Source organism: Bos indicus x Bos taurus, chromosome 22 (assembly GCF_003369695.1).
Source record: "Bos indicus x Bos taurus breed Angus x Brahman F1 hybrid chromosome 22, Bos_hybrid_MaternalHap_v2.0, whole genome shotgun sequence".
NCBI classification, from domain to species: Eukaryota; Metazoa; Chordata; class Mammalia; order Artiodactyla; family Bovidae; genus Bos; species Bos indicus x Bos taurus.
This window is the reverse complement of record NC_040097.1, coordinates 12674968-12698992: the sequence shown is the minus strand read 5'-3', so window position 1 is coordinate 12698992 and position 24025 is coordinate 12674968. Positions and strand designations below refer to the sequence as shown.

At 51.6% G+C, this 24025-nt stretch overlaps 1 protein-coding gene across 2 annotated transcripts; it reads right to left on the bottom strand.

The window, feature by feature from the left end:
- Positions 1 to 5941: 5941 nt before the first annotated feature.
- ITIH1 (inter-alpha-trypsin inhibitor heavy chain 1) lies at positions 5942 to 23953 on the bottom strand. 2 transcript variants are annotated; one of them, XM_027523222.1, is made up of 25 exons: positions 23855 to 23953; positions 22437 to 23110; positions 20678 to 20895; positions 20034 to 20203; positions 19776 to 19796; positions 19377 to 19543; positions 18833 to 18937; positions 18330 to 18492; positions 17675 to 17788; positions 15483 to 15608; positions 15282 to 15398; positions 14432 to 14600; positions 14217 to 14342; positions 13135 to 13316; positions 12687 to 12872; positions 11642 to 11781; positions 10722 to 10876; positions 10610 to 10624; positions 10152 to 10172; positions 9511 to 9591; positions 9287 to 9400; positions 8082 to 8283; positions 7048 to 7220; positions 6375 to 6486; positions 5942 to 6219 (listed from the first exon to the last, which is right to left on the bottom strand). In XM_027523222.1, exons 4-25 carry the CDS (start codon positions 20133 to 20135, stop codon positions 6090 to 6092), a joined length of 2721 nt encoding a protein of 906 aa, XP_027379023.1. In that variant the 5' UTR covers positions 20136 to 20203; positions 20678 to 20895; positions 22437 to 23110; positions 23855 to 23953; the 3' UTR covers positions 5942 to 6089. The 2 variants fall into 2 exon arrangements, with proteins under 2 accessions (XP_027379023.1, XP_027379024.1); XM_027523223.1 differs by lacking the exon at positions 22437 to 23110 and having other exon boundaries at positions 23855 to 23945.
- Positions 23954 to 24025: the final 72 nt, after the last annotated feature.

Genomic DNA, 24025 nt, shown 5'->3' with positions numbered 1-24025 from the left:
GAACTGCTGATGCCTGGCTGGGGGTCCCTGCTCTCCTCCGGCCTCTTGAATTCTTATAGTGACCCCTACTACCACCAGGCACCCAGCTCTGGGCTGACACCTGGGAGCAGAAAGAAGAAGGGCCCTTCCACATGGTTCATGCAATCACCTTCAGTGTCTGCAGTCACTGACCGCTAGGCCCTGGGGCTGTGGCAGAACTGTTGTCCTGCCAGCATTGCCCAGCAGCCCCTCCTCATGCCCACCCCCAGCCCCTTTCCTCCAGGCTGCCACCTCATCCCTCACTACTTAGAGCTTTGTGGGAGGAACAACTCATAATAGGAAATTCTGAGGTTGCTCAAGAGGCCCCTGAGGGACATCTGGGGACTTGAGGGAGCCAGAGTCATTAGACAGAATTTGGAATTAAATGGAATCTAAGACATCTTCAGGTTCACCCTATTTCTACTCTATAGGATGGGAAAAAGAGGCCCTAGTTAGGCAGGGCTTTGCTCAGGATGACCAGCCAGCTGGCAGGCCATGGCCCTCCCTTAAGAAGCCCAGAATACTCCAAACAGTGGGCTAGGCTCTGAACCTTCACGGGCTGTCCCTCAGGGCTCTATGTCCCTGGGCCTGGGGCAGCCCTGGGCCTCAGCCTCTGTGCTGTCAATCTGAGTCCTCATTTGGGGCAGGAACCAGACAGAAGACCAGAAAAACAGCAATGCTCTGGAAAGAAGGGAGTAGAGGCCCATCACACTTTGCCAGAAGGGCCAGTGGCTCCCCAAAGTACAAGGTCATCTCCCCACACCCTGTAATGTCACATTTCAACTGGGCCCCCAGACAAAGCCAGGAAAGAAATTCTGAAGGGGTCATTCCAGGCCCCATTGTGAGGAGTCAGTGGGCTGCTATTCATGAAGTCAGAGCTTCTGGGCAGTGGCTGTCTCTGCTTTGGGGAGATTTGCCTGCTCCCAGAAGTGCCAACCCCCAGCTGGGAAATCCAGTGGAGGGTGGAGGCCTGGGAACTGCTTCCTGAGGCCCTGACTGCAGTGAGTGAGCCTCTAGTTCCTGGCAGGACTTCTTCAGGACTCCAAGTCCATATTATATATATATATATATATATATTTTTTTTTTTTTTTTTTTTCACATGCTCATGGTAAGTAATACTTAGAAAGATCTAGATCTGGAGTGGCAGCTGCGTGGTGCTGGAGCGACTTTGAGGAGATACCCCACTTCCAAGGGCAAAGGAGAAGTCTCAGCAAGATGGTAGGAGGGGTGAAATCACGAAATCACATTTAGAATCAAACCCCATACCCACCAGAGACCCTCAGAGGGCTCAAACAAACCTTGGGCGCACCAGGACCCAGAGACCCGACAGAGACTAAGACAGAACTGTGTTTGAGTGTCTCCTGTGGGTGCAGGTCAGCAGTGGACTGCTGCAGGGGCAGGGGCTCTGGGTGCAGTAGACCTGGGTCTGGCATAAGTCCTCCTGGAGGAGGTCACCATTAACCCCACCATAGAGCCACCAGAGCTTACACAGGACTGGGGAGACAGAGTCATGGAGCGCACAAACACAACCGTGTGCACACCAGGACCCAGGAGAAAGGAGCAGTGATCCCACAGGAGACTGACCCAGACTCGCCCGTGAGTGTCCAGGAGCCTCCGGCGGAGGTGTGGGTAAGTGGTGGCCTGCTGCAGGCTGGGGGCCCTGAGTGCAGCAGTGCGTGCCTGGGACCTTTTGAAGGAGGTCACCATTATCTTCATTACCTCCACCATAGTTTGGCCTCAGGTCAAATAACATGGAGGGAACGCAGCCCCGCCCATCAACAGAAAATTGGATTCAAGATTTACTAAGCATGGCCCCACCCATCAGAACAAGACCCAGTTTCCTCTCAGTCAGTCTCTCCCATCAGGAAGCTTCCATAAGCCTCTTATCCTCCTCCATCAGAGGACAGAATGAATGAAAACCACAATCACAGAAAACTAACCAATCTGATCATATGGAACACAGCCTTGTCAAACTCAATGAAACTATGAGCCATGTCATGTGGGGCCACCCAAGATAGACGGGTCATGGTGGAAAGCTCTGACAAAATGTGGTCCACTGGAGAAGGGAATGGCAAACCACTTCAGTATTCTTGTCTTGAGAACCCCATGAACAGTATTAAAATGGCAAAAAGATAGGACACTGGAAGATGAACTCCCCAGGTTGGTAGGTGTCCAATATGCTACTGGAAATCAGTGGAGAAATAACTCCAGAAAGAATGAAGAGACGGAGCCAAAGCAAAAACAACACCAGTTGTGGATATGACCGGTGATAGAAGTAAATTCCAATGCTGTAAAGAGCAATATTGCATAGGAACCTGCAATATTGTTAGGTCCACGAATCAAGGCAAATTGGAAGTGGTCAAACAGGAGGTGGCAAGAGTGAATGTTGACATTTTAGGAATCAACTAAAATGGACTGGAATGGGTGAATTTAACTCGGATGACCATTAAAGCTACTACTGTGGGCAAGAATTCCTTAGAAGAAATGGAGTAGCTATCATAGTCAACAAGAGTCTGAAATGCAGTACTTGGATGAAATCTCAAAAATGAAATGACAAAATGATCTCTGTTCATTTCCAAGGCAAACCATTCAATATCACAGTAATCCAAGTCTATGGCCTGACTAATAATGCTGAAGAAGCTGAACTTGAATGGTTCTATGAAGACCTACAAGACCTTTTAGAACTGACGCCCAAAAAAGATGTCCTTTTCATTATAGGAGACTGGAATGCAAAAGTAGGAAGTCAAGAAATACCTGGAGTAACAGGCAAATTTGGCCTTGGAATACGGAATGAAGCAGGGCAAAGACTAGTAGAGTTTTGCCAAGAGAACACACGGGTCTTCGCAAACACCCTCTTCCAACAACACAAGAGAAGACTCTACACACAGACATCACCAGATGGTCAACACCGAAATCAGATTGATTATATTCTTTGCAGCCAAAGATGGAGAAGCTCTATACAGTCAGCAAGAACAAGACAGGAGCTGACTGTGGCTCAGATCATGAACTCCTTATTGCCAAATTCAGACTTAAATTGAAGAAATAGGGAAAATGACTAAATCATTCAGGTATGACCTAAATCAAATCCCTTATGATTATACACTGAAAATGAGAAATAGATTCAAGGGATTAGATCTGATAGAGTGCCTGAAGAACTATGGACAGAGGTTCGTGACATTGTACAGGAGGCAGTGATCAAGACCATCACCAAGAAAAAGAAATGCAAAAAGGCAAAATGGTTGTCTGAGGAGGCCTTACAAATAGCTGTGAAAAGAAGAGAAGCAAAAACCAAAGGAGAAAAGGAAAGATATACCTATTTGATTTCAGAATTCCAAAGAATAGCAAGGAGAGATAAGAAAGCTTTCCTCAGTGATCAATGCAAAGAAATAGAGGAAAACAACAGAATGGGAAAGACTAGAGATCTCTTCAAGAAAATTAGAGATACCAAGGGAACATTTCATGCAAAGATGGGCACAATAAAGGACAGAAATGGTATGGACCTAACAGAAGCAGAAGATATTAAGAAGAGGTGGCAGGAATACACAGAAGAACTATACAAAAAAGATCTTCATGACCCAGATAACCACGATGCTGTGATCACTCACCTAGAGCCAAACATCCTGGAATGTGAAGTCAAGTGGGCCTTAGGAAGCATCACTATGAACAAAGCTAGTGGAGGTGGTGGAATTCCAGTTGAGCTATTTCAAATCCTGAAAGATGATGCTGTGAAAGTGTTGTACTCAATATGCCAGCAAATTTGGATAACTCAGCAGGGGCCACAGGACTGGAAAAGGTCAGTTTTCATTCCAATCCCAAAGAAAGGCAATGCCAAAGAATGCTCAAACTATCGCACAATTGCACTCATCTCCACATGCTAGTAAATACTCAAAATTCTCCAAGCCAGGCTTCAACAGCATGTGAACCATGAATTTCCAGATGCTCAAACTGGTTTTAGAAAAGGCAGAGGAACCAGAGATCAAATTGCCAACATCTGTTGGATCGTCAAAAAAGCAAGAGAATACCAGGAAAACATCTATTTCTGCTTTATTGACTATGCCAAAGTCTTTGACTGTGTGGATCACAACAAACTATGGAAAATTCTTTAAGAGATGGAAATAGCAGACCACCTTACCTGCCTCCTGAGAAATCTGTATGCAGGCCAGGAAGCAACAGTTAGAACTGGACATGGAACAACAGACTGGTTCCAAATAGGAAAAGGAGTACATCAAGGCTGTATATTTTCACCCTGCTTATTTAACTTATATGCAGGGTACATCATGAGAGTATATCATGCTTCCTTCAGTCCAGCATGAAGCACAAGCTGGAATCAAAATTGCCGGGAGAAATATCAATAACCTCAGATATGCAGATAACACCACCCTTATGGCAGAAAGCAAAGAACTAAAGAGCCTCTTTAGTGATGAAAGTGAAAAGATGGAAGTGAAAGAGGAGAGTGAAAAAGTTGGCTCAAAACTCAACATTCAGAAAAGTAAGATAATAGCATCTGGTCCCATCACTTCATGGCAAATAGATGGGGGAACAATGGAAAAAATGACAGACTTTATTTTTGGGGGCTCCAAAATCATTACAGATGGTGACTGCAGCCATGAAAATAAAAGACACTTGGTGTTTGGAAGGAAAGTTATGACCAACCTAGACAGCATATTAAAAAGCAGAGACATTACTTTGCCAACAAAGGTCTGTCTAGTCAAAGCTGTTTTTTCCAGTAGTCATGTATGGATGTGAGAATTGGACTATAAAGCTGAGTGCCAAAGAATTGATGCTTTTGAATTGTGGTGTTGGAGAAGACTCTTGAGAGTCCCTTGGAGAGCAAGGAGATCCAGCCAGTCCATCCTAAGGAGATCAGTCCTGAGTGTTCATTGGAAGGACTGATGCTGAAGCTGAAACTCCTACACTTTGGCCACCTGATGCAAAGAACTGATTCATTTGAAAAGACCCTGATGCTGGGAAAGATTGAAAGCGGGAGGAGAAGGGAATGACAGAGGATGAGATTGTTGGATGGCATCACCGACTCAATGGACATGAGTTTGAGTAAGCTCCGGGAGTTGGTGATGGACAGGAAGGCCTGGCGTGCTGCAGTCCATTCGGTCACAAAGAGTCGGACACAACTGAGCGACTGAACTGAACTGAACTCAGAAAGATCTAGAACAAACTTTGGCCGTCAGCCGCCAGAAAATTTACATGGAGTGGTTAAGCACATAGATGCTGATGCCAGATAGAATCGGTTCAAATCCCAGTTCCACCACTTAAACCGTGAGGGATTTGCGACAAGTTACCTAACCTCGGATATAAACAGTCATGACAAAAGTGTCCCCTAGGGCTGTTGGGAGCATGGAAGTGAAAGTATGTCAGTCAGTCGTGTCCAACTCTTAGCAACCCCCTGGACTGCAGCCCGCCAGGCTCCTCTGTCCATGAGATTCTCCAGGCAAGAATACCAGAGTGAGTTGCCCTTCCCTTCTCCAGGGGATCTTCTCAACCCAAGGATTGAACCCAAGGTCTCCCGCTTTGCAGGGAAATTCTTTACCGTCTCAGTCACCAGGGAAGCCCTAGCGCTGTTGGGAGTATGTATATATTCAGTTAATTCAGCAAAGGCACTGAAAACAGTACCTGACTGCAGGAAGCACTGGGGCAGCTTCGGCCATTGTGGGTCATTCCTATACAATCCGCCAGCGTGTCCTTTGGTCTCTGGACCAATAGGGGAAGCCATGTGCATGGGACACTCGGGCATTCAGAGGGCACAGGGCCAGACGGCTACAGAGAATGGGGGTGGGGGTGGAGGCAGAGTTGGTGCAGGCTCCCTCCCGGCCTCCAGGTCTGCTGTGACTCCTGAGCCCTTCTGAGGAGCAACATCTTGGGTTGCCTCCTTGCCACCCCGTGTTCCCCAAAAGCAGCCAGGCTGAGCTAGACATAGCTTCTCTTTAATGGAAATCATGAGTGCTTTGACATAGGAGACCAGCTTGAACGGGAAGGTGTGGCCAGTGCAGCAGGTCAGGATGCTACCCTGCCCCTCTGCCGTGGTCCCAAGGGAGGATGGGTGTGCCAGCTGGAGCTCAGAAGATGTCAGGGACGATATAGTCAGTGTGGATGCCGTCAATCAGCCCATCCCCATTGTTGTGAATGAACCAGCAGGTCACCTCAGCCCCATGTCGGGGGTCCTTCCTGTAGTCTTTTTGCAAGCCCCTGAGGAGAAATATGCCAGCTGGGGTCACCTTTTAGATCCAGCAGGGCTGTACCTCCCCAGGACGCCCACCCGACCCATGTGACACCTAGAAGAAGACCTGGACCAATGATGGAGAAGGCCAAGGGCAGAGATGCTGGGAGAAAAGTCCACCCACCTGGTGACTGTCAGGCGGCGGTTCTTCACCACCATTGTGGCATCTGTTTTTGTGGGGTCAGAGCCTGGGTGGAGGTCGGACACTTTATAATCAAAGGGGTGGAAGAATTGTCCTGGAAAGGCATGCACAAGACCGTGGTTACCATCGGGGGCCTTGCTGCCCTGTGCTCACCAGGTGCTCCCTGGAGGTTTAGAGTTATGGCACTATTTTTTCCCAAGGGCTTGACTGTTTCTGATAAATTTTAACATCCAAAGCCACCTCTAGTTCACTTACTATAAAGAAGCAGATATGTTGCTTCTATAGGAATTCCAAAGGAGTATGGCTGGGGAGAGGGGAGGGAGGGGTAGAGAGCAGGGTCTGCAGGAAGGCCACAAAGAGAAGCGGTGTGGCCATGACCCATCCCACCCAGGAGGTGTCTGGGAGTCCACTGGACCTTTCTCTTTTCTAATTGGACCTCTCCTTACACGCTCTCAGGCTCACTTAAGCTTTAGTTTCACTGTGTTTGATTACAGCCTCTTTGAGGGACAAGCCGTCACCAGGACCCTCTTTGGAGCTCTGAGCCTTGGAGGCCACGTTGGAGGTGCACCTGTCCTGGTGCCTCGCAAAGCTGACCCATGGTGAGTCCTAACACGCCACCCCCCACAGCTCTGCCAGCCTGGCCAGCCGGACATACCCAGCAGCCCGTGTGTCCGTGCTGACATCCGGTGACTATCCAGCACATAGAAGCCCAGGAAGTCCTGGCGGACAGCACTCCCCCTCCACACCCGGTGCAGGACGACCTCGAAGGTGCCCCCGTCCTCCACAGACACCACCAGGTTCCTCTTCCTGTTGATGGTCACCAGCACCCTGTGGGGCCGGGTGCCATGAGGGTGGATGCAGCTTCACTGCACCCCTCCGTTCAGCTGCTCTTGTCCTTGGGACCCAGCTCTTAGGACCCCCTCTCCTCTGAGATGGTTGAGTATTTCTTGCTCCACACTTCTTCCCACATGTTGCTGCTGGGTATATTCTGTACAGGCCCTGTGCTAAGCCCTCCATTGAAACTATATCATTCAATTCCCCCTTTGATCCTGTGAGGACCACAGCTCAAAGAGGTTAAGAAGTTGCTCGAGTTCACATAGCTGGTGAGTGACAGAGCCAGGACTTCTACTCCAGCCTGTCAAGTGTGAGTCTGTGTTCTTTGACTCATCATATGATCCACTATACTGGACCCTGCCCACCTCTCCCTATAGCTCCACTGACCAGCACTGGGCTCTGATGCTCGGCAGTGTTTACAGATGAATGAGTGAAGGAAAGAACAAACACTAAACAAGTCATACTAAGACAGCGCTGAAAGACAAGCCCAGAGAACACAAGTTCAGCAGAGGAAGAGACCAGGATGGGTTCAGGGAAGAGGTGGCCCTTGCGCTGGGCCTGGGAGGATGAATTGCTTGGTTTGGTGGAGACAGGACTGTGGGGCGAGGGTGCCACAGGAGCTCAGGCAGCCAGGCCCAGAGACACGCATCCCGGAACCAAAGGAGTGAGGGGTCGGGAATGGTTCACAGGGCCCAGCATGTCTGCACGGAGGCCTTATGACCTCACTCACAGACAGAGCTCAGGGAATGAGGGTCCACAGGCTCGGGGGGTGGGGCTGGCTCTGGGGCTTCATGCCTTGGTCCTCACCACACTCACCCCTGCCTCCCTTCCCAGGCCCCCGCCTAAGCTGGTTACTCATTTTGCCGCAGGAAGGCCTGGTCCCTCCAGGAGAACACGGGCCCGCCAGACCCAGGGTTCAGCGTAATGTTCTGAGGAGTCACTTCCAGCTGGAAGTCAGTTGCGGGGTTTGCGATCCCCAGACGCCCGAAGTACGTGCCCTCATGCTTCCCAGGGCTCCCAGCCTCGTTGCCGATGAGCTGCCCGTTCACTGAGAAGCCTGCAGTAGGGTGAAGGGTCATCAGGTCGGGGGCCAGCTCTCACCAGAACCCTGCCAGCCAGTCTTTGCTCCTGCCCTCCCTCTTTGGTCACTGAGAGCCTCAGCACCCAAGGAGGTAGGCTTTCAGGACAGGTGCAGGCCACACACAGCACCGCCTGCCTCCCTTCCCACCACCCTCTCTGAGATTAGAATGCTCCGTTCTGCGCTCTGAAGGAGGTCTCGCCTCCCCAGGACAGGCCTTGGAGCTGCTTATTCTCCATGACGCAGGGCAGGTGCTGTAGGTGAGTCTTAGGGCCTCTCCACAGAGGCCTCCTCTGAACTGGGCAGCAAGCAGCCCCCTCCCCATTGTCACTGTCCCAAAACTATCCTTGTCTCATGCTCTGAAATGGTCACCTAAGAATCTGTTCACCTGTTTATCTCCCTTCCCTAAACTCCACGAGAGCAGGGACTCTGTCCGGGTTTCCATTGTGTCCCCAGCCCTTTGGATGTGCTCAACAAACATGTGCAGATGACCTGAATGGACTGGGAGGGTGGGAGAAGTGTCCAAGATATGGAGAGGGCATTGTTCTCATCACTGGAGCCCGGGGGCAGCGGGGAGGTTGACTCCAAGACCCCTGCAGCCATGCAGGGCCAAGGGAGGGGTATGCAGCAGGGTCACAGGATAATTTACAGGACTCGGTACAAAATGAAAACAAGGGGCCCCTCCTTCAAAAATTAAGAATTTCAGGATGCAACTGCAGAGCATTAAATCAAGCATGGGGCCCTTCCCATGCACGGTTCCGTGCACCTGCACAGGTCGCATGCCCACAAAGCTGGCCCTATGTAGCGCCCAGGCAGGTGGGTGGGGTGTGACGGCGGCAGGCTGAGCCCAGCCAGGTGGCGGGTACACTGGGTGTGGGCAGTGGGGGCCACAACCGCTGTCCTTCCTGGTTATGGCTGAACGCTGAGGGCAGAGGAGCCTGGGCCCCACCCTCTCTGGCAGGGGGTGTGATGTCACCAGTACCTGTGTCAGGATCCTGCACCAGGCTCAGGACCACACCAGGCTCCTCGTTGATGTTGAAGCACAGCGTGTCCTCTTTCTGGGGCACGTGGATGAGGAAGTGCGGGTCAGTATCCACTGAGGGCACAGCATGGAGTCCGTTAGACTGAGCGTTAGGCAGATGGGGCCAGCTGGGAACAAGGGTTCAGCCAGGCAGGAATGTCCCTCAGACCCTCCCAAGGACTCACCGCCAGTCACTTGGTCTGGCAACTTCTTGATGTCGAGGCTGGAGTGCGTTGGAGCAGGCTGGGAGGCCTGTAGCATGAAGGCTGAGCAGCAAGAGTGAACGGCCTTTAGAAGGGAGGTGGCCAGGCTTTCCCTGCAGCTGGTGGCTCCTTCTCTGGGGCCCCTCCCACCCAGGCAGGCTGGCCCGAGGCCGCGGATGCACGAGTGGACATGGAGACTTTGACACCTCTCGGGATGTGGGAATGGAAGTTTGGCCCAGAGCAATGGCCTGGCCTGGAGAAGAAAATGGCAACCCAAACAAGTATTCTTGTTTGGGAAATCCCATTGACAGAGGAGCCCAGTGGGCTATAGTCCCTGGGGTTGCAAGAGTCAGACATGACTGAGCAACTAAATCACCACTACCAGTGTCCTGGCCCCAGCTCGGTCTCCTTCATGAGGACCTGGTGGGCTGGTGGCTCTGGGGTTGGGAGGCCAGGCCTGGGTCAGGGGGAGAGTTCTGAGGGCTCCCAGCGAGAGGGAGCGAGGAGCACTGGAGCAGAGAGAGACAGCCTTAGATGGGCAACACCCTGGGCTTTGCTCAGGACTGAGGGTGGTCCCGTGGAGCAGAGGTAAGACGTGCGTTGTCAGGGTGACGGCCACTTACTCTTTCTGGGTCCCACCATCTCTGTAGAGGACAAGGACAGAGGACAGCGTCACCCTCCCTGCTCCAAGGGCAACTGGGCCAAAACATCAGTCAGGCCTGGGCAGCCCTCTTCCTGGGGGTCCCAGCCCTCCTCCTGTGGGACTCAGCCCTCTCCTAGGGGTCCCAGCCCTTCTCCTGGGGGTCCCAGTCCTCCTTGCAAACGGATGCTCACACTAAGGGCCCCAAAGAAGGCCCGGGAGTGGAGGGGTTCAGGCTGTGTGAGGGCTCCCCAAACACTCAGGTAGCAACAGTTTGGTTACAACAAAGTGGGGAAGGGCATCTCAGGGAAGGAAGAGACCAAGAAAGGCTGGAGCCGGGCAGGTGTGGGGAGGGGATCTGTGTGTCTGGTGGCCAGAACTGCGCCACTTGCCCAGCCACCCAGAGCCCCTTGCAAAAGTCAACATGATTTAAAAACTCACCCAAGGGCAGAGAATCTAGAAAGGAGAGAAAGGAAAGAGAATTAACGCCCTGGAGGCTTTTGGTTCTCAGAAGCCTCCCCATGCCCACAGCCTCCCCTCAGCCAGCCCATACCGTCCAGGGGCTTATCAATGATGGGCTCCAGGCCGTCCTGGTCTGTCATGCCCCTGACGGTCATGGAGGTCAGTGGGGTCACGAACTGATAGGCCAATGACATCTGCAGGGCCTTTGCTGACACGTTGGCCTTCTCCTCGCCCTCCAACTTCATCCTGCGAGACAGACACCGGCTCCAGGCCTGCAGCTTGGACGACAGTAAACTTGCATTCCCTTGTCCTTTCCTGCTGTTGTTGACTTGTTCAACAGGCATGGAATAAGCCCCTGCAGTGGCCCCACTCAGGGGCTGCCTTCAAGGACCTCATGATTTAAATGCCTCCCATAGAGAAATGGGTTTCCTTGGTGACTCAGATGGTAAAGAATCTGCCTGCAATACGGGAGACCTGGGTTCGATCCCTGGGTCGGGAAGATCCCGTGTTCTTGCCTGGAGAATTCCATGGACAGAGGAGCCTGGAGGGCTATAGTCCATGCGGTTGCAGAGTCGGACATGACTGAGTGACTAACAGTTTCATAGAGAAAACCTGGAGGTTTGGTAGAGCTGGGGGATGTGCCCCAGAATTCAACAGCTGTGACATTCTGGCAAGTGGTCTAACCTCTCTGAACCCCGGTGTGCTCAGTATGTTGTGAGGATGAACTGAGTGTGTCTGGACACAGTAGCCCCACGGGCAAGGGCAGCATCGCCCACAGAGCTAAGTAGGAGCAAACGGTAGGCCGCCCTGTGCCCCCCTGCAGGCCCCGCCCACACATTGACTGCCTGGTTGATATTAACTTAGAGAGCAAAGTCAGAGAACAGTAAATCTGACCTGCTCACACGTTCAAGACTCAGAACCACCCCTTCTTAGTTCAAAGACCCAGGGGTTGTGGGGCGTGCTCTTGGGCGGTTGTGCCCCCATTCCCCTAGGCAGCCAGTGGGCTGGTACCGCTTGGCCAGCAGCTCCTGGATGGTCAGGTAGGCCCACAGGCGTTCAACGTGGTTCTCCAGCATGTGGCCCCGTTCTCGGAGCAGTTTCTTCATCTCTTCCTCGTCCACCAGGCAGGTTGTCATGAATTCTTGGCCCTCCTGAGAGAGGCGAGGGCGAGAGAGGCTGTGAACCTTTGTCAGCATTCCATCCCCCTTCTTTCCTAAGCCTGCACTTCTCATCCTCACCCATCCATTCCTTCCATAAAAGTTGCCAAGCACCCTCTGTGAGCCAAGTTGACCCAGGCCTCGGGGATCCCAGGGGAGGAGGATCAGGCTCTGCTCTCATAGAGTTACTGTCTCTGGGGGATGCCAGCAAACAGCCGGCCAGTCCACCATGCAACTGTGTCCACCCCACCCCACTCCTCCAGATGCCCATTCAACTTGCCGCAGCCCACAAGTGTGCCTTTTCTCCTCAGCTACGATATGGGGGCACCTCTTCCCAGGGGTTTGCCATGCACAGGATTATTTCATTTACTCCACACAACTCTCTAGTGCAGTTTTACCCTCATAGTACAGAAAGGCCTAGAGACCTGGACCCATTTGATCAATGTCACCCACCTGGAGCCAAGGTCTAGCTCAGCTTTCCTCACTGAAAGCCGGAGTCCTGAACCCTCAGCTACAACCAGACGGCTAGACTCCAGGTCTCCAGGACCCCCGAGCGTGCATGTGCACACGTGCACTGCACTGTGGTACAAAGCTGAATGTGTAGTAGGTGCTCAGGAAATAGTGTCACTTGAGAAGGAAGACGCTAGCCTCTCACTGCCTCATGCTTTGGGAGGAATGACATGGGGAATAACAGGTGGTCCAGTTGGCTGCAAGGATGACCACTTATCAAGGCCACTTGAGCCTGCCCTCAGGATGACTGCATTAGGAGAACGTTCAGCCCTGGGGGTGTGTGTGGCCTGGTGGGGTGAGGGCACTCCTCTGGGGAAAGAGAGGCTGCCAAGGGCACAGGGGTGGGGAGCTTCTGAGTGCCTCTCCACCCTTTGCAGCCCTCTATTTACCCCGTGAGCTCGCACGTCCGCCTTGAAGCTGCTCAGTTTGTGGTCAGCAATGCGCCCCGCCACCATGATTTCCGAGCCTTCGTAGTACTGTTTATGGCGGTGCTGGGTCAGGTCTGAGACGGCTTCCTGGGGGTACAGCAACTCCACATCCCTCAGGAGGGGGTTGGCTACCTGCTCATAGAAACCCTGCAGGAATGGGGGGGGGGTGCAGCCTCAGAGCTGGTGGGTCACCCTAGGCATCCAACAGGAAACCCCCTCACAAAGTGGTATGTCAGGATCGCTGCCTTATAGAAGGAATTGCAGGCTCAGGGGTTAAGGAACTGGCTCAAGGTCCCACAGCTAAGTTGAACTCTACACCAGAGCTTTATCTGCTCTGGGCTGGTGGGTACATGGCTGCCAAGGCTCTGATCCCCATGGCGTGACTTTGAGGGGCTGTGGGAGAGGAGACCTGCAGCTGCTGGGTAGCATCATGATCCTCGTAGATTCTCTGGACACGTCCGTTGTTCTCCAGGGACATGACCTCCAGGAAGTTCAAGTCCACATCATGGCCAAAGCCCAAGTTGTAGAGTGGGAACCTGCCCTTGATGCCATCTCGGACATTCTTGAGGATTTGGGTACGATCCATCACCCCTGCAGCCACACAGCCAGGTAGGGATGGGATGCATGTGGGGCATGAGGGCAACTTGGGGCACCCTCTGGGGGCCAAGCCTCCCATCTTAGACCATCTCCAGTCCCCACTAGCCTCTTGAGGCCACGCCTCTTGCTGTCTCCTCTGGGTGATGCAACAGCTGCTAACAGAGCTCCTAGAAGACTGCCCATTTCCATGGATCCATCATGAGCAAATCTGATTTTAAACCCTCCACGGCTCCTCCCATGGCCTGTGAGGGCCTGCTGACCTTTCCACTCTGTTTTACCTGCTTTATACATGCCTGCACTTCCTGCACAGACCTTGCTGGTGCACAAACCTTGTTTTGTTCAAGCTGCCCCTTCTGCCAGGGATGCCTTCCTGCTTCTCCTCTCCTCCTTCCAGATGGAGCTCAGGGCTCACCTTCCTCCAGGAGGCCTTCTGAGACTCTGCCTGGGTCAGGTGCCCCTTGTCTGTGGTCTTTTGGCCTCCTGGCACCCTGTTCTTTCAGAGCCCTTGACAGAGCATCTGTTCCTGGGTCTGCCTCCCCCAGTGGACCCTGGACTCCTTAAGGGCAAAGATGTTTCTTGTTCTCTTAGTGTCTCTTCTTGGTCCCTACTCCTGTGCTTGGTGAGGTACTGAAAACACAGTTCATTAAATTCAGCCTAGGAGTCCTGTCCCTCCTTCTGGGCCCTGTCCAGCCCTGTGTCATGGAGAAACACTCCCAGTTTCCCACCTCAGGACAGAGGAGCACCTTGGAGCTTCTGCAGACTTTATGGTCTGAACTCTGCTCTTAGACAAGTGCTCAGCTTTACCCTTAGCCTCTCTGCCCCCAGACGGCATCCCCAGTGCCTTCCATAATGAGCAGACCCAACACCTCCCAGGGTATCCCTGATGGCACTTACCTTCTGTGGGCTCGCCATCTGTCAACATGATGAGAATTGAGGCGTGGTTGCTGAGTTCTGGGAGACTTTGCTGAGCTTTGTTCAAGATCTCAATTCCCCTAAGCAGACCTCCATTCAGGTTTGTAGCTGCAAAAAAAGAGAAAGCAGATCAGTGTGTGCCTTCAATCTGAGGGGACAGAGGTGGCATCAAGGTGGCCCCAGACCCCTGCCCCTACCCCCGGCCAGGGAGAATTGCTGCACGAAGTTCCGAGCTGCCTCCAGGTTGGCAGGAGATGCCTGCACCAGCGAACCCTTCCATGACTGCACTGCAGACCCAAAGAGGACCAGGTCGAAGTAGTCTCCTGGCCGCATGTCCCCCAGGATTTTATGGAGCGCCTCCTTGGTCTGTAAGGATAGGACAGTCAGTGGAGGGACAGGGCCCCAGGATAGTGCCTTCTGTAATCTCCAGATGCCCAGTTAAAAGACCCACAGGGTTAGAGGCATGTGGCAGACAAACAGGAGGGGCAAGAAAGCTAGTGGTGACAGGAGAGGAGCCTCCTGCTGAGTGAGCCCTGGGGTGGCTGAGGGCGTGGAGAAGGCAAAGGGACCCAGTGGGAAAGGGAAATGACCAGGAGTTCAGGGGGGCAGGGTTACGACAGAGGACCCCTGGAGGCTGGGTTTCTAAAACCCTGCTTGTCCACCAATGGTTTCACTGTGCCATGGACAGGGCACAGATCATGCGTGTGGAGGGGAGGCTGCTGCCAGCTGCAAGCCATCTCTGGACCCCTGTAATCATCCCCACATGCCTAGAACACAGGTCTCATCTTCCAAGCCCTCCCCCACTGGTAAACGTCATGACTCTGTGGGCCCTGTCACCTTGCTCCTATGCTTGCCATCGAGAAGTGAGTGTACTTGCTCATGGCTGCACAGTGAGAAGTGGCCCTGACCACTGGGATTTCCTGTTAGATTACCCTGCCTCTGGCCAGGGACAGAAGTCCCAAACCCAGGCTCTGCGGGCAAAACTAGTTTGGGGTGGGCGATGGGGTTGAAGAAGCTCCCACTGGGCTGTTCAGAGCCACCATTTACCTGCTTCAGTTTCTGGCCTTCCATGGAGGAGCTGATGTCAATCACAAAAACCACATTCTTGTTCAGTTTTTTTAGGTTTTGGGGAGCAAAGAAGTGGGCAAAGTAGTTATTGGCGACCTGAAACACAAACGGGTGAGTGAGGCCGCTCTCAAAAGGACCCCTGTCTGCCCCGTAAGTCTCAGGCTAGAAGTTCAGACTCACCAGGAGGTCACAGGCATCATCCCGATTGACATCGTAAGTCACCTTGAAGTCCCCATTCAGCAAGGTTGTAGAGCACGTGGGGCAGGTTTGCTGCTGGCTCACTGTGGGGCGGAAAAGCACGTGACCCTGGAACAAGCGAGAGTGTGAGGCATTACTGGTTTGCAAGGACAACATAAGATGTGTGCATGTGTGTGTGTGTCGTATATAGCCATAGGAATGAGTCTCATGCGACCCTCACCCTGCTGCTGAGAGTGCACGCCTGTGCAAAGTAGGAGAGAAGACCTGTTTCTTTGCTCACATGCTTCTGAATCATTGGAATTGTCTACAATAAGTATCGCCATTTCGGGTACACAATGAAAAACAAAATAACAGCAGCATGTTGGAAATTCCCTGGCAATCCAGTGGTCAGGACTCTGAGTTTTCATTGCTGGGGGCCCAGGTTCAATCCCTGGTTGGGGAGCTAAGATCCCGCAAGCCACATGGTGTGGCCAAAAATGTAAATAATACCAGGATGAGAGACACTTGGCATCTCATACTGTTCAGTGAAAAAAGAACACTGTGCTAGAAAATGGAACCTGCCAGGATAGACAAGGAGAAGGAAGGGCCCAGAGTGGGAGCTTCAGCCTGGTTGAACTTGGTGCTGGTGCTCAGGGAAATTGGGGGTGGTTTGCTGGAAAACTCAGCAGTGGCCACAGGACTGGAAAAGGTCAGTTTTCATTCCAATCCCAAAGAAAGGCAATGCCAAAGAATGCTCAAACTACCGCACAATTGCACTCATCTCACATGCTAGTAAATACTCAAAATTCTCCAAGCCAGGCTTCAGCAATATGTGAACCATGAACCTCCAGATGTTCAAGCTAGATTTAGAAAAGGCAGAGGAACCAGAGATCAAATTGCCAACATCTGCTGGATCATCGAAAAAGCAAGAAAGTTTCAGAAAAAAACATCTATTTCTGCTTTATTGACTATGCCAAAGCCTTTGACTGTGTGGATCACAGAAATCTCCTGCAGAAAATTCTGAAGGAGATGAGAATACCAGACCACCTGACGTGCCTCTTGAGAAACCTATATGCAGGTCAGGAAGCAACAGTTAGAACTGGACATGGAACAACAGACTGGTTCCAAATAAGAAAAGGAGTACATCAAGGCTGTATATTGTCACCCTGCTTATTTAACATCTATGCAGAGTACATCATGAGAAACACCGGGCTAGAGGAAGCACAAGCTGGAATCAAGATTGCCGGGAGAAATAACCTCAGATATGCAGATGACACCACCCTTATGGCTGAAAGTGAAGAAGAGCTAAAGAGCCTCTTGATGAAAGTGAAAGAGAAGAGTGAAAAAGTTGAGTAAGCTCCGGGAGTTGGTGATGGACAATGAGGCCTGGCATGCTGTGGTTCATGGGGTCGCAAAGAGATGGACACAACTGAGTGACTGAACTGAACTGAACTGTCCTCAATACATTTCTGTACCTCCGTACTTTCCACATTTTTCTTAAGGACCCTTTCTTTTTACATTTTGTTTGTTGGTTATAAAAGTAAAATATGTTCATTAAAGATATTTGAAAAGAATTACTAGGAAGACAAAGACGATTCCCTTGGGCCCCTACTGAAAGCAAGCGTTTGCTAGCACTCCACCGTGTCGCATTTTGTTTCTAAGGAACCCCTCCAAAACTGTAGGAAACATTTCTTCTAAGTGAACTGTTACAGTCACTACCAAAGGTGGGGGGGGAATAAACGGTTTGCTCCTGGCTCTAGTTGAGGGCAAGTTAGGAAGCGGGGCACTAGCTGGGTATCACCCATCCATATGCCGCACTCCTCAGGAACCGGGGTAGGAGCAAGCAGGATGCTCCTGGAATTCTTGTAGATGGGTGGGAAGCGACAAGTGGTAAGTGACTGGGTAGGCCAACATCCTTGCCAAACTTAATCATGTTTCCAAGAACACTGGGGCTTGGAATGCTGAGGTTTACACATGTGTCCTATATACCGTGAATGCTTTCCCAGGAGTATGAGATAAGCAAAGAGGAAACTGAGGCTTAAGCAAGCCAGCAACTCGCTGCAGACCAGGCAGACAGACCCTCCCCAGCCTTAGGCTTTTGAGAATCAGAAGTGCTGAGTTCTCTTCTCTCTCCCATATGGCAGCCTGGTTGAGCTAGGCTGAGAAGTCTCTGAGGGCTCCGCCATCTGACGCACCTTTTTCCCTGAGAAGGACTTCTTGATAAGTTGGGCAGCCAGTTCCTTGGGGAGGAAGGAGGCCTCGACATCCAGCTTCCTGATCCCCTGGGGCTCAAAGATGTCCACGTCGATCTGTGGCATTGAAACAACTCCTGCACCAAGGCTCGCATTTGGGAACCATCATCAAGTCTCAGCCAAGAGCCAGCGTGTATCCTGGCCCCCCCACCATATGCAGCGCCCACCCAGCTCTCAGCACAGGGCCTGGCATGTCACAGGCATTCCAAAAATATTGGCCAAATGAAGATGTGCATGTCTGTGCCCCTCAACTCAGCCACCACTTATGTGCCAGCCACAATGACAGCCCCTCAGGCTGTCTGGGAGTTTCCTACAAAATCCCTGAACATTCACTATCTCTCATGATCTTTGCAGCACTTCTGGGACACACAGAACCCCCATTTAACAGATGAGCAAGCTGAGGCTCAGAAGGAGAAGGCTGGAGGGTTCAGGGAGCCACAGAGAGCCACTGGAGCCCACCTGGAAGAGTTAGTACCCTCCCTGTGTGCCCAGGACTGCACACAGAGGGTGCTGAGCTTACATGTGCAGCCACAGTGAGGGAAAGGCAAGAGCCTGGCTCCTGAGACCTCACGCCTGCCTGTGGTCACCCGCGAGCTACCTCAAAATGCTGCACCAGCTGCTGGGGCTTGACTTTGATGACAATGTCGTATTGCATGAGCTTCCGCCTCAGCACCTCCTCATAGGTCAGCCGGAACGTGGCCTTGCTCCGTGGACCGACGATGATGTGGATGGAGAACTGCTCCATTGTTCTCCCTGAGGCCCTGGATGTGCCACCAGGGCCAAAACCAGACACGTCACATGGTAAGTGACGTGTGGGTCCTTGTCACTTAAAACATACTCCTCAGAATCAATTTCTCTTATTTTTAGTGCTTCCCCCAGCCTTCTTTGACCCTCACCCTGCCTTAGCTGACTGGCCAGAGTCAGGGCCCCCTTCTCCAGAGGTCTTGTCCAACACACCTGTGCCAGCAGTGGGTTTGACCAGTTTACTCCCATCCCCTCATCTGGGGCTGCCCTCCACCCAAGACACCTTGCAGCCTTCAGATCCATGCTGGCAGGGGGTGGGTGGCACCAGAGATTGGGCCGGCAGGGCCCAGAGCTCACCTGACAAGTCCTGCATTCTCTCCTGAGATGGCTGCTTTCCGGTATTGCTTCCATGCAGTCACTTTGTCCTTTATGTCTCCGGTGAAGGCATTTTCATCTGCTGTGCTGCAGGGAGGAAGAAGCCATCAGGGCAGTGCCCCTCCCCCACCACATGGGGCCTTGAGTCGGGGGCACTCCCAGTTCGGGGTTGGGGGGGAATGGAGGCGGGGGGTAGCACTGAGGAGGTCCTGTCCAGGTGAGCACTTGGGGGAGGGCTTCCCCTGCCAGTCTCCCGCTGACCCCAGAGTAGCTCAGGGACCCTAGCACGGAGGTGGGCAGCCCCGGCCACAGGGTCCAGCAGTAAGCCTTGGGTGCTGGCCTGTGCTCCTGGGCCCTCGGCTGAAAACATTCTGTCAGAGGCTTTGGTTTGCTGTCCAAGATGGCAGCCCAGAGCAGGCCCTAAAGGGCTTTTCAGTCCCTCAGAGCTGGGTCTGGCCCTTGGCCCTTGGGTATGAGGGGAGCCCTGGCTGTGGGCTGGGCCTGGTGAACCAGGCAAGGCACGCACATGGCAAAGTCGCTGATGAAGGCCGTCTTGGGTATTTCCACGTTGAAGGACACTTCCTTGGCTGTGTCAGCGCTGTTGACCACTTGGCTGGTGATGATGTAGTGGGCGAAGCGAGAGGTGACTTTGCAGTTGACTTTCAAACTGCGGATGACCACACCATCGACAGCCTAAAGTGGGATGTGCAGGAGGTGGCCTAGGATGGGGGCCCCCCAGCACCCAGCTCTGACATGGGTGCTATTCTGTATGCCTGAAACAGTGCCATGGGAATTGAGGTGGCTAGAGAGCCCCTGTCTGTGGGAGTCAGGAGTCCCCCTGCCCAGGGGCATGCCCTGAAACCTGGGGGAAACTGGCGGTAATAATGGCCCCACCACAGACCCCTTTGCCGAGACCCACACTCACTGCATCCACAGCCATTCGCTTCTGTAAAACAAAACCAGGGCAAGTGTGAATGCAAGCACTCAGGGGACCAGGGCCTATCTGTTAAGGCATGGGAGTGGGATGTAGCCTGTGTCCTCAACACCCCAGCTTCATCTCCCCAGTGCTGCTAGGGGGTCCTCTCCCTTCAGAGGAAGTCGAGGTGGGTGGGGAAAGCCCCCATCCCTGGGCTCCCTTCCAGGCTCAGCTGCCTGGTTCTGGCCCAGGGGTGTACCCACATACCTTGCCACCTTTGGGATTGCGTGTGGGTGAACCCTGAGCGGCCGCGGCCTGCAGGGCGAGCAGGGACACCAGGCACACGCAGAGGAGCCCCCGCAGCCCCATCGTGCCGCGCGTGATCTCAAGACTCCTGCTGCCTTGTCACCTCACTCAGACCATGAGTAAATACAATGCTGGATAAACACAGATTAAACATTAGACAAGGTCAGGGCAAGTATTACAATTTGAGGGATCAAAAATTGACAGGGGGATTCCCAGCTGTGTAAACTCCCGGCCAGACTCAGACTGTGCCCCTCGGTTAGAACCGCACTCGGCCAGCGTGAATTGTGAATTTTAATCCCGGATCTGTGGCACAGGGGCAATACCAGTGATACGGTGGCAGGTGTCAAGAAGCCACAATTAAAAATGAATTTCTCTTCATTAGGTGTTCTTGTCAAAATTCTTTAATCATCAACAAACTTTTCAGACAGTCATATAGTCACCTGGGAGGCAGATATGATGATTTAGGAAGTGTCTGCCCACATCCTTGTTTCTGACGGCACCAACTCTAGCCATCCTGCCAGGGCCGTCTGGACAGTTCTGGGGATACGTAATGGGTGACGCGCCTTCTAGGGCGGTCAGCTTTGGGAAGAAGAGCAGAAGCAAACCTCATCGTTTCTCTGGGCAGGGATGCAGAGGAACCGGGAGCAGCGGAGACGAAGATGAATGCCACACTTTCACGATGAAGGGTGGACTACGAGCCACCCTCTGCTCTCAGCCCTTTATGATCTGATTTCATCCTCAATGTGTCCCTGGGATGTTGGTCCCACAGCAAATGAAAGAGGAGGTGTTCAAACCCACATCTCTCAGATGCCAAAGCCGAAGCCTATGATGCAATGACAGAAATGCCCTCTGTGTTATTAGGAAGCAAGAAGAAGCAGTCAAATATCCCAGAGAGCCATCTTGTCCCTGCAGTCTCTTAAATTTTATGCACAAACCCTCCCTGTCCCCTACAAGCCCCAGCAGACTGGGCAGACACAACTCTGTTCAACCCCCTCCATGGCCCTGGTAGGGATGTACTGGCTGCCGTGACCCTGATGTGGTGAGCGGGCCCAGAAGCTTCTTTGATCTCTGTTTACTTGTCCTGGACTTTGTCTTATAGAGCAGCTTCTGGGAAAGGGTTTATTTTCCCTAGGCCAGAATGCCCTTCTCGCCTGTTTTCTGGCCTTTGTGGGAGGTGAGATGGATCAACATGAAACTGCACACTGGGGGTTATGTTGATTTCCTGCATGAATATCGACCGTGCCCTGTGTTGGGTTGGGTACAGTGTCAGCACCAGGACACTATAACGATGAGACTCAAGTGCCTCACTGTGTTCAGTAAGGTGAAGTGAAAAGTGTTAGCCACTCAGCCCATCCAACTCTTGATGGCACCATGGACTGTAGCCCAGCAGGCTTCTCTGTCCATGGGATTCTCTAGGCAAGAATACTGGAGGGGTACCCATTCCCTTCTCCAGGATATCTTCCCAACCCAGGGACTGAACCCGGGTCTCCTGCATTACAGGCAAATTGATACCCACAAATCCTCTGAGTTCTCTTTCTTGCCACTTCCAAGGGCTGTGGGTAAGTTCCTCTTGGTTCTGAGCTCCACTCTCTGTGTCAAGCTTCTAATTGAATTGGCTTTCCAGTCTGGGGCAGGTCAACCTCAGCTAGCATATGGTTCCACCCAGAACCCAAGCCTCTAGCTATTGGTTTTATCCACTGTTCTTCATTTGATTGCAATCCCAGTCCACATTTCTTGGGGTCAGCTGGTTCAGTCCTTTCCCTACTCCCCAGTTCCACACTGGGAATTGCTGGCACTTCACACAAGGTCTTCACTTGGCTAGGTTACTGTTAGTTTCTACTAGTGTGCACATGAGGTCTAGACTGTAGCTACTAGGAATCTCAGTAGTCAAAGCCACAAAACTGGTGGAGCACTTAAAACCTATTAGAGAACACCCACCTAACTCTAGTGCTTAATCACTTCACTCGTGTCTAACTCTGCAACTCTATGGACTGTAGCCTGCCAGGCTCTTCTGTCCATGGGATCATCCAGGCAAGAATACTGGAGTGGGTGCCATTTCCCCAGGGGATCTTTCTGACCCAGGGATCAAACCTCTGTCTACTGGGTCTCCTGCATTGGCAAGCAAATTCTTTACCACTGAGAAGCCCCAGGGAAGCCTGAGGACAGCCCTCTAAGGTATTAATTTGGCTCTCAGTCAGTCAGTTTGGTCCCTCAGTCATGTCTAACTCTTTGTGACCCCATGGACTGCAGCATGCCAGGCCTCCCTGTCCATCACCAACTCCCGGAGCTTACTCAAATTCATGTCCATTGAGTCAGTGATGCCATTCAACCATCTCATCCTCTGTCATCCCCTTCTCCTCCTACCTTCAATCTTTCCCAGCATCAGGGTCTTTTCAAATCAGTCAGGTCTTCCCATCAGGTGGCCAAAGTACTGGAGTTTCAGCTTCAGCATCAGTCCTTCCAATGAATAATCAGGACTGATCTCCTTTAGGATTGACTAGTTGGATCTCCTTGAAGTCCAAGGGACTCTCAAGAATCTTCTCCATCACCACAGTTCAAAAGCATCAATTCTTCAGTGTTCAGCTTTCTTTATAGTCCAACTCTCACATCCATACATGACTACTGAAAAAAACATAACTTTGACTAGACAGACCTTTGTTGGCAAAGTAATATCTGTGCTTTTTAATACACTGTCTAGGTTGGTCATAACTTTTCCTCCAAGGAGCAAGTGTCTTTTAATTTCATGGCTGCAATCACCATCTGCAGTGACTTTGGAGGCCAGAAAAATTAAGTCTGTCACTGTTTCCACTGTTTCCGCATCTATTTGCTATGAAGTGATGGGATCAGATGCCATGATCTTCATTTTATGAATGTTGAGTTTTAAGCCAACTTTTTCACTCTTGTCTTTCACTTTCATCAAGAGGCTTTTTAGTTCTTCTTCACTTTCTGCCATAAGGGTGGTATCATCTGCATATCTGAGGTTATTGCTATTTCTCCCAGCAATCTTGATTCCAGCTTGTGCTTCATCCAGTCGAGCTCTAAGAGACCCAAAACAGCTAAAGCAATGGGATCAAGTTTCAAGTAATTGAGTGCGCCACCTTCTGGCACAACTGCATATTTTATATCCAAGAACTCTGGATCTGGCAGTTGGAATTATCTACAAAAATGGTAAAATCTCACGAAGACAATCTGGACTTACAGTGGCTGATATGAGAAAGATTCCAGTTAGACAAGAGCATTTATTTAAGAAGTGCATTTGAAAGCAAGGGTTCCCAAATCAAACAAACAGAATGGGATACCTATTTTAATTGGTATGCAGAAACCTCCAAAAGCCTTCAAGATTCCATAATACCTTCACTGAGAGACTCATGCCTAATGAAAAATTAAAGACACAGAGGCACCTAAAAGAAAAGGCTATATAGGATTGATGCAACTTTGACTGCTCCCCTCTGTCTTCCTTTACTTGGGTATTCATTCTATTAATTCTCTGTCTGATTTGTCTTTTCACTCTGAAGAGACTACAAGTCCGAAACAGAAGTCCACCAAGTTAGTGGCCTTACAGATGTCCTCATATCTACCCTCAAAGGAGGACCCCCGTGTGAGCCCCTCCCAGTGTTGGTGGGACTCCTGAGAGATTTTCTGGTAAAGCTATTTTATTTCCTTAAATAGCCTAGGGAAAATTAAAATTAATAGATAACCTTAAGAAATTCTGGTAGATACTGGAGACTGAAGGTGGGATCCTGGGAGAACTGGTAAATGCAGTGAACAGTAAGAATACTAACCAGATTCAGCTCTCCCGAATATCTCTCTGTAGAGTCCAGACAAGCCAGGCAGGGGAGCGGGGAAGGAGAGGCTTGATGTTGTACTTGCCTTTACTGTTTGTCCTGGCTGAAAATTAACAAGATTTATTTGAAAGGACTTTCCCCCACCCCCCGCCCCTAGTTAGCTCTTTG

Excerpts from the sequence above, each read along its gene's own strand:
- ITIH1 (XM_027523222.1), bottom strand. The coding sequence starts at position 20,135 with ATGGGGCTGCGGGGGCTCCTCTGCGTGTGCCTGGTGTCCCTGCTCGCC. Across the intron at positions 15,609-17,674 it reads AGTCCTTCTCAGGGAAAAAG|GGTCACGTGCTTTTCCGCCC; the intron begins GTGCGTCAGATG and ends CGCTTGTTCCAG. Across the intron at positions 14,601-15,281 it reads AAGGCCAGAAACTGAAGCAG|ACCAAGGAGGCGCTCCATAA; the intron begins GTAAATGGTGGC and ends CTATCCTTACAG.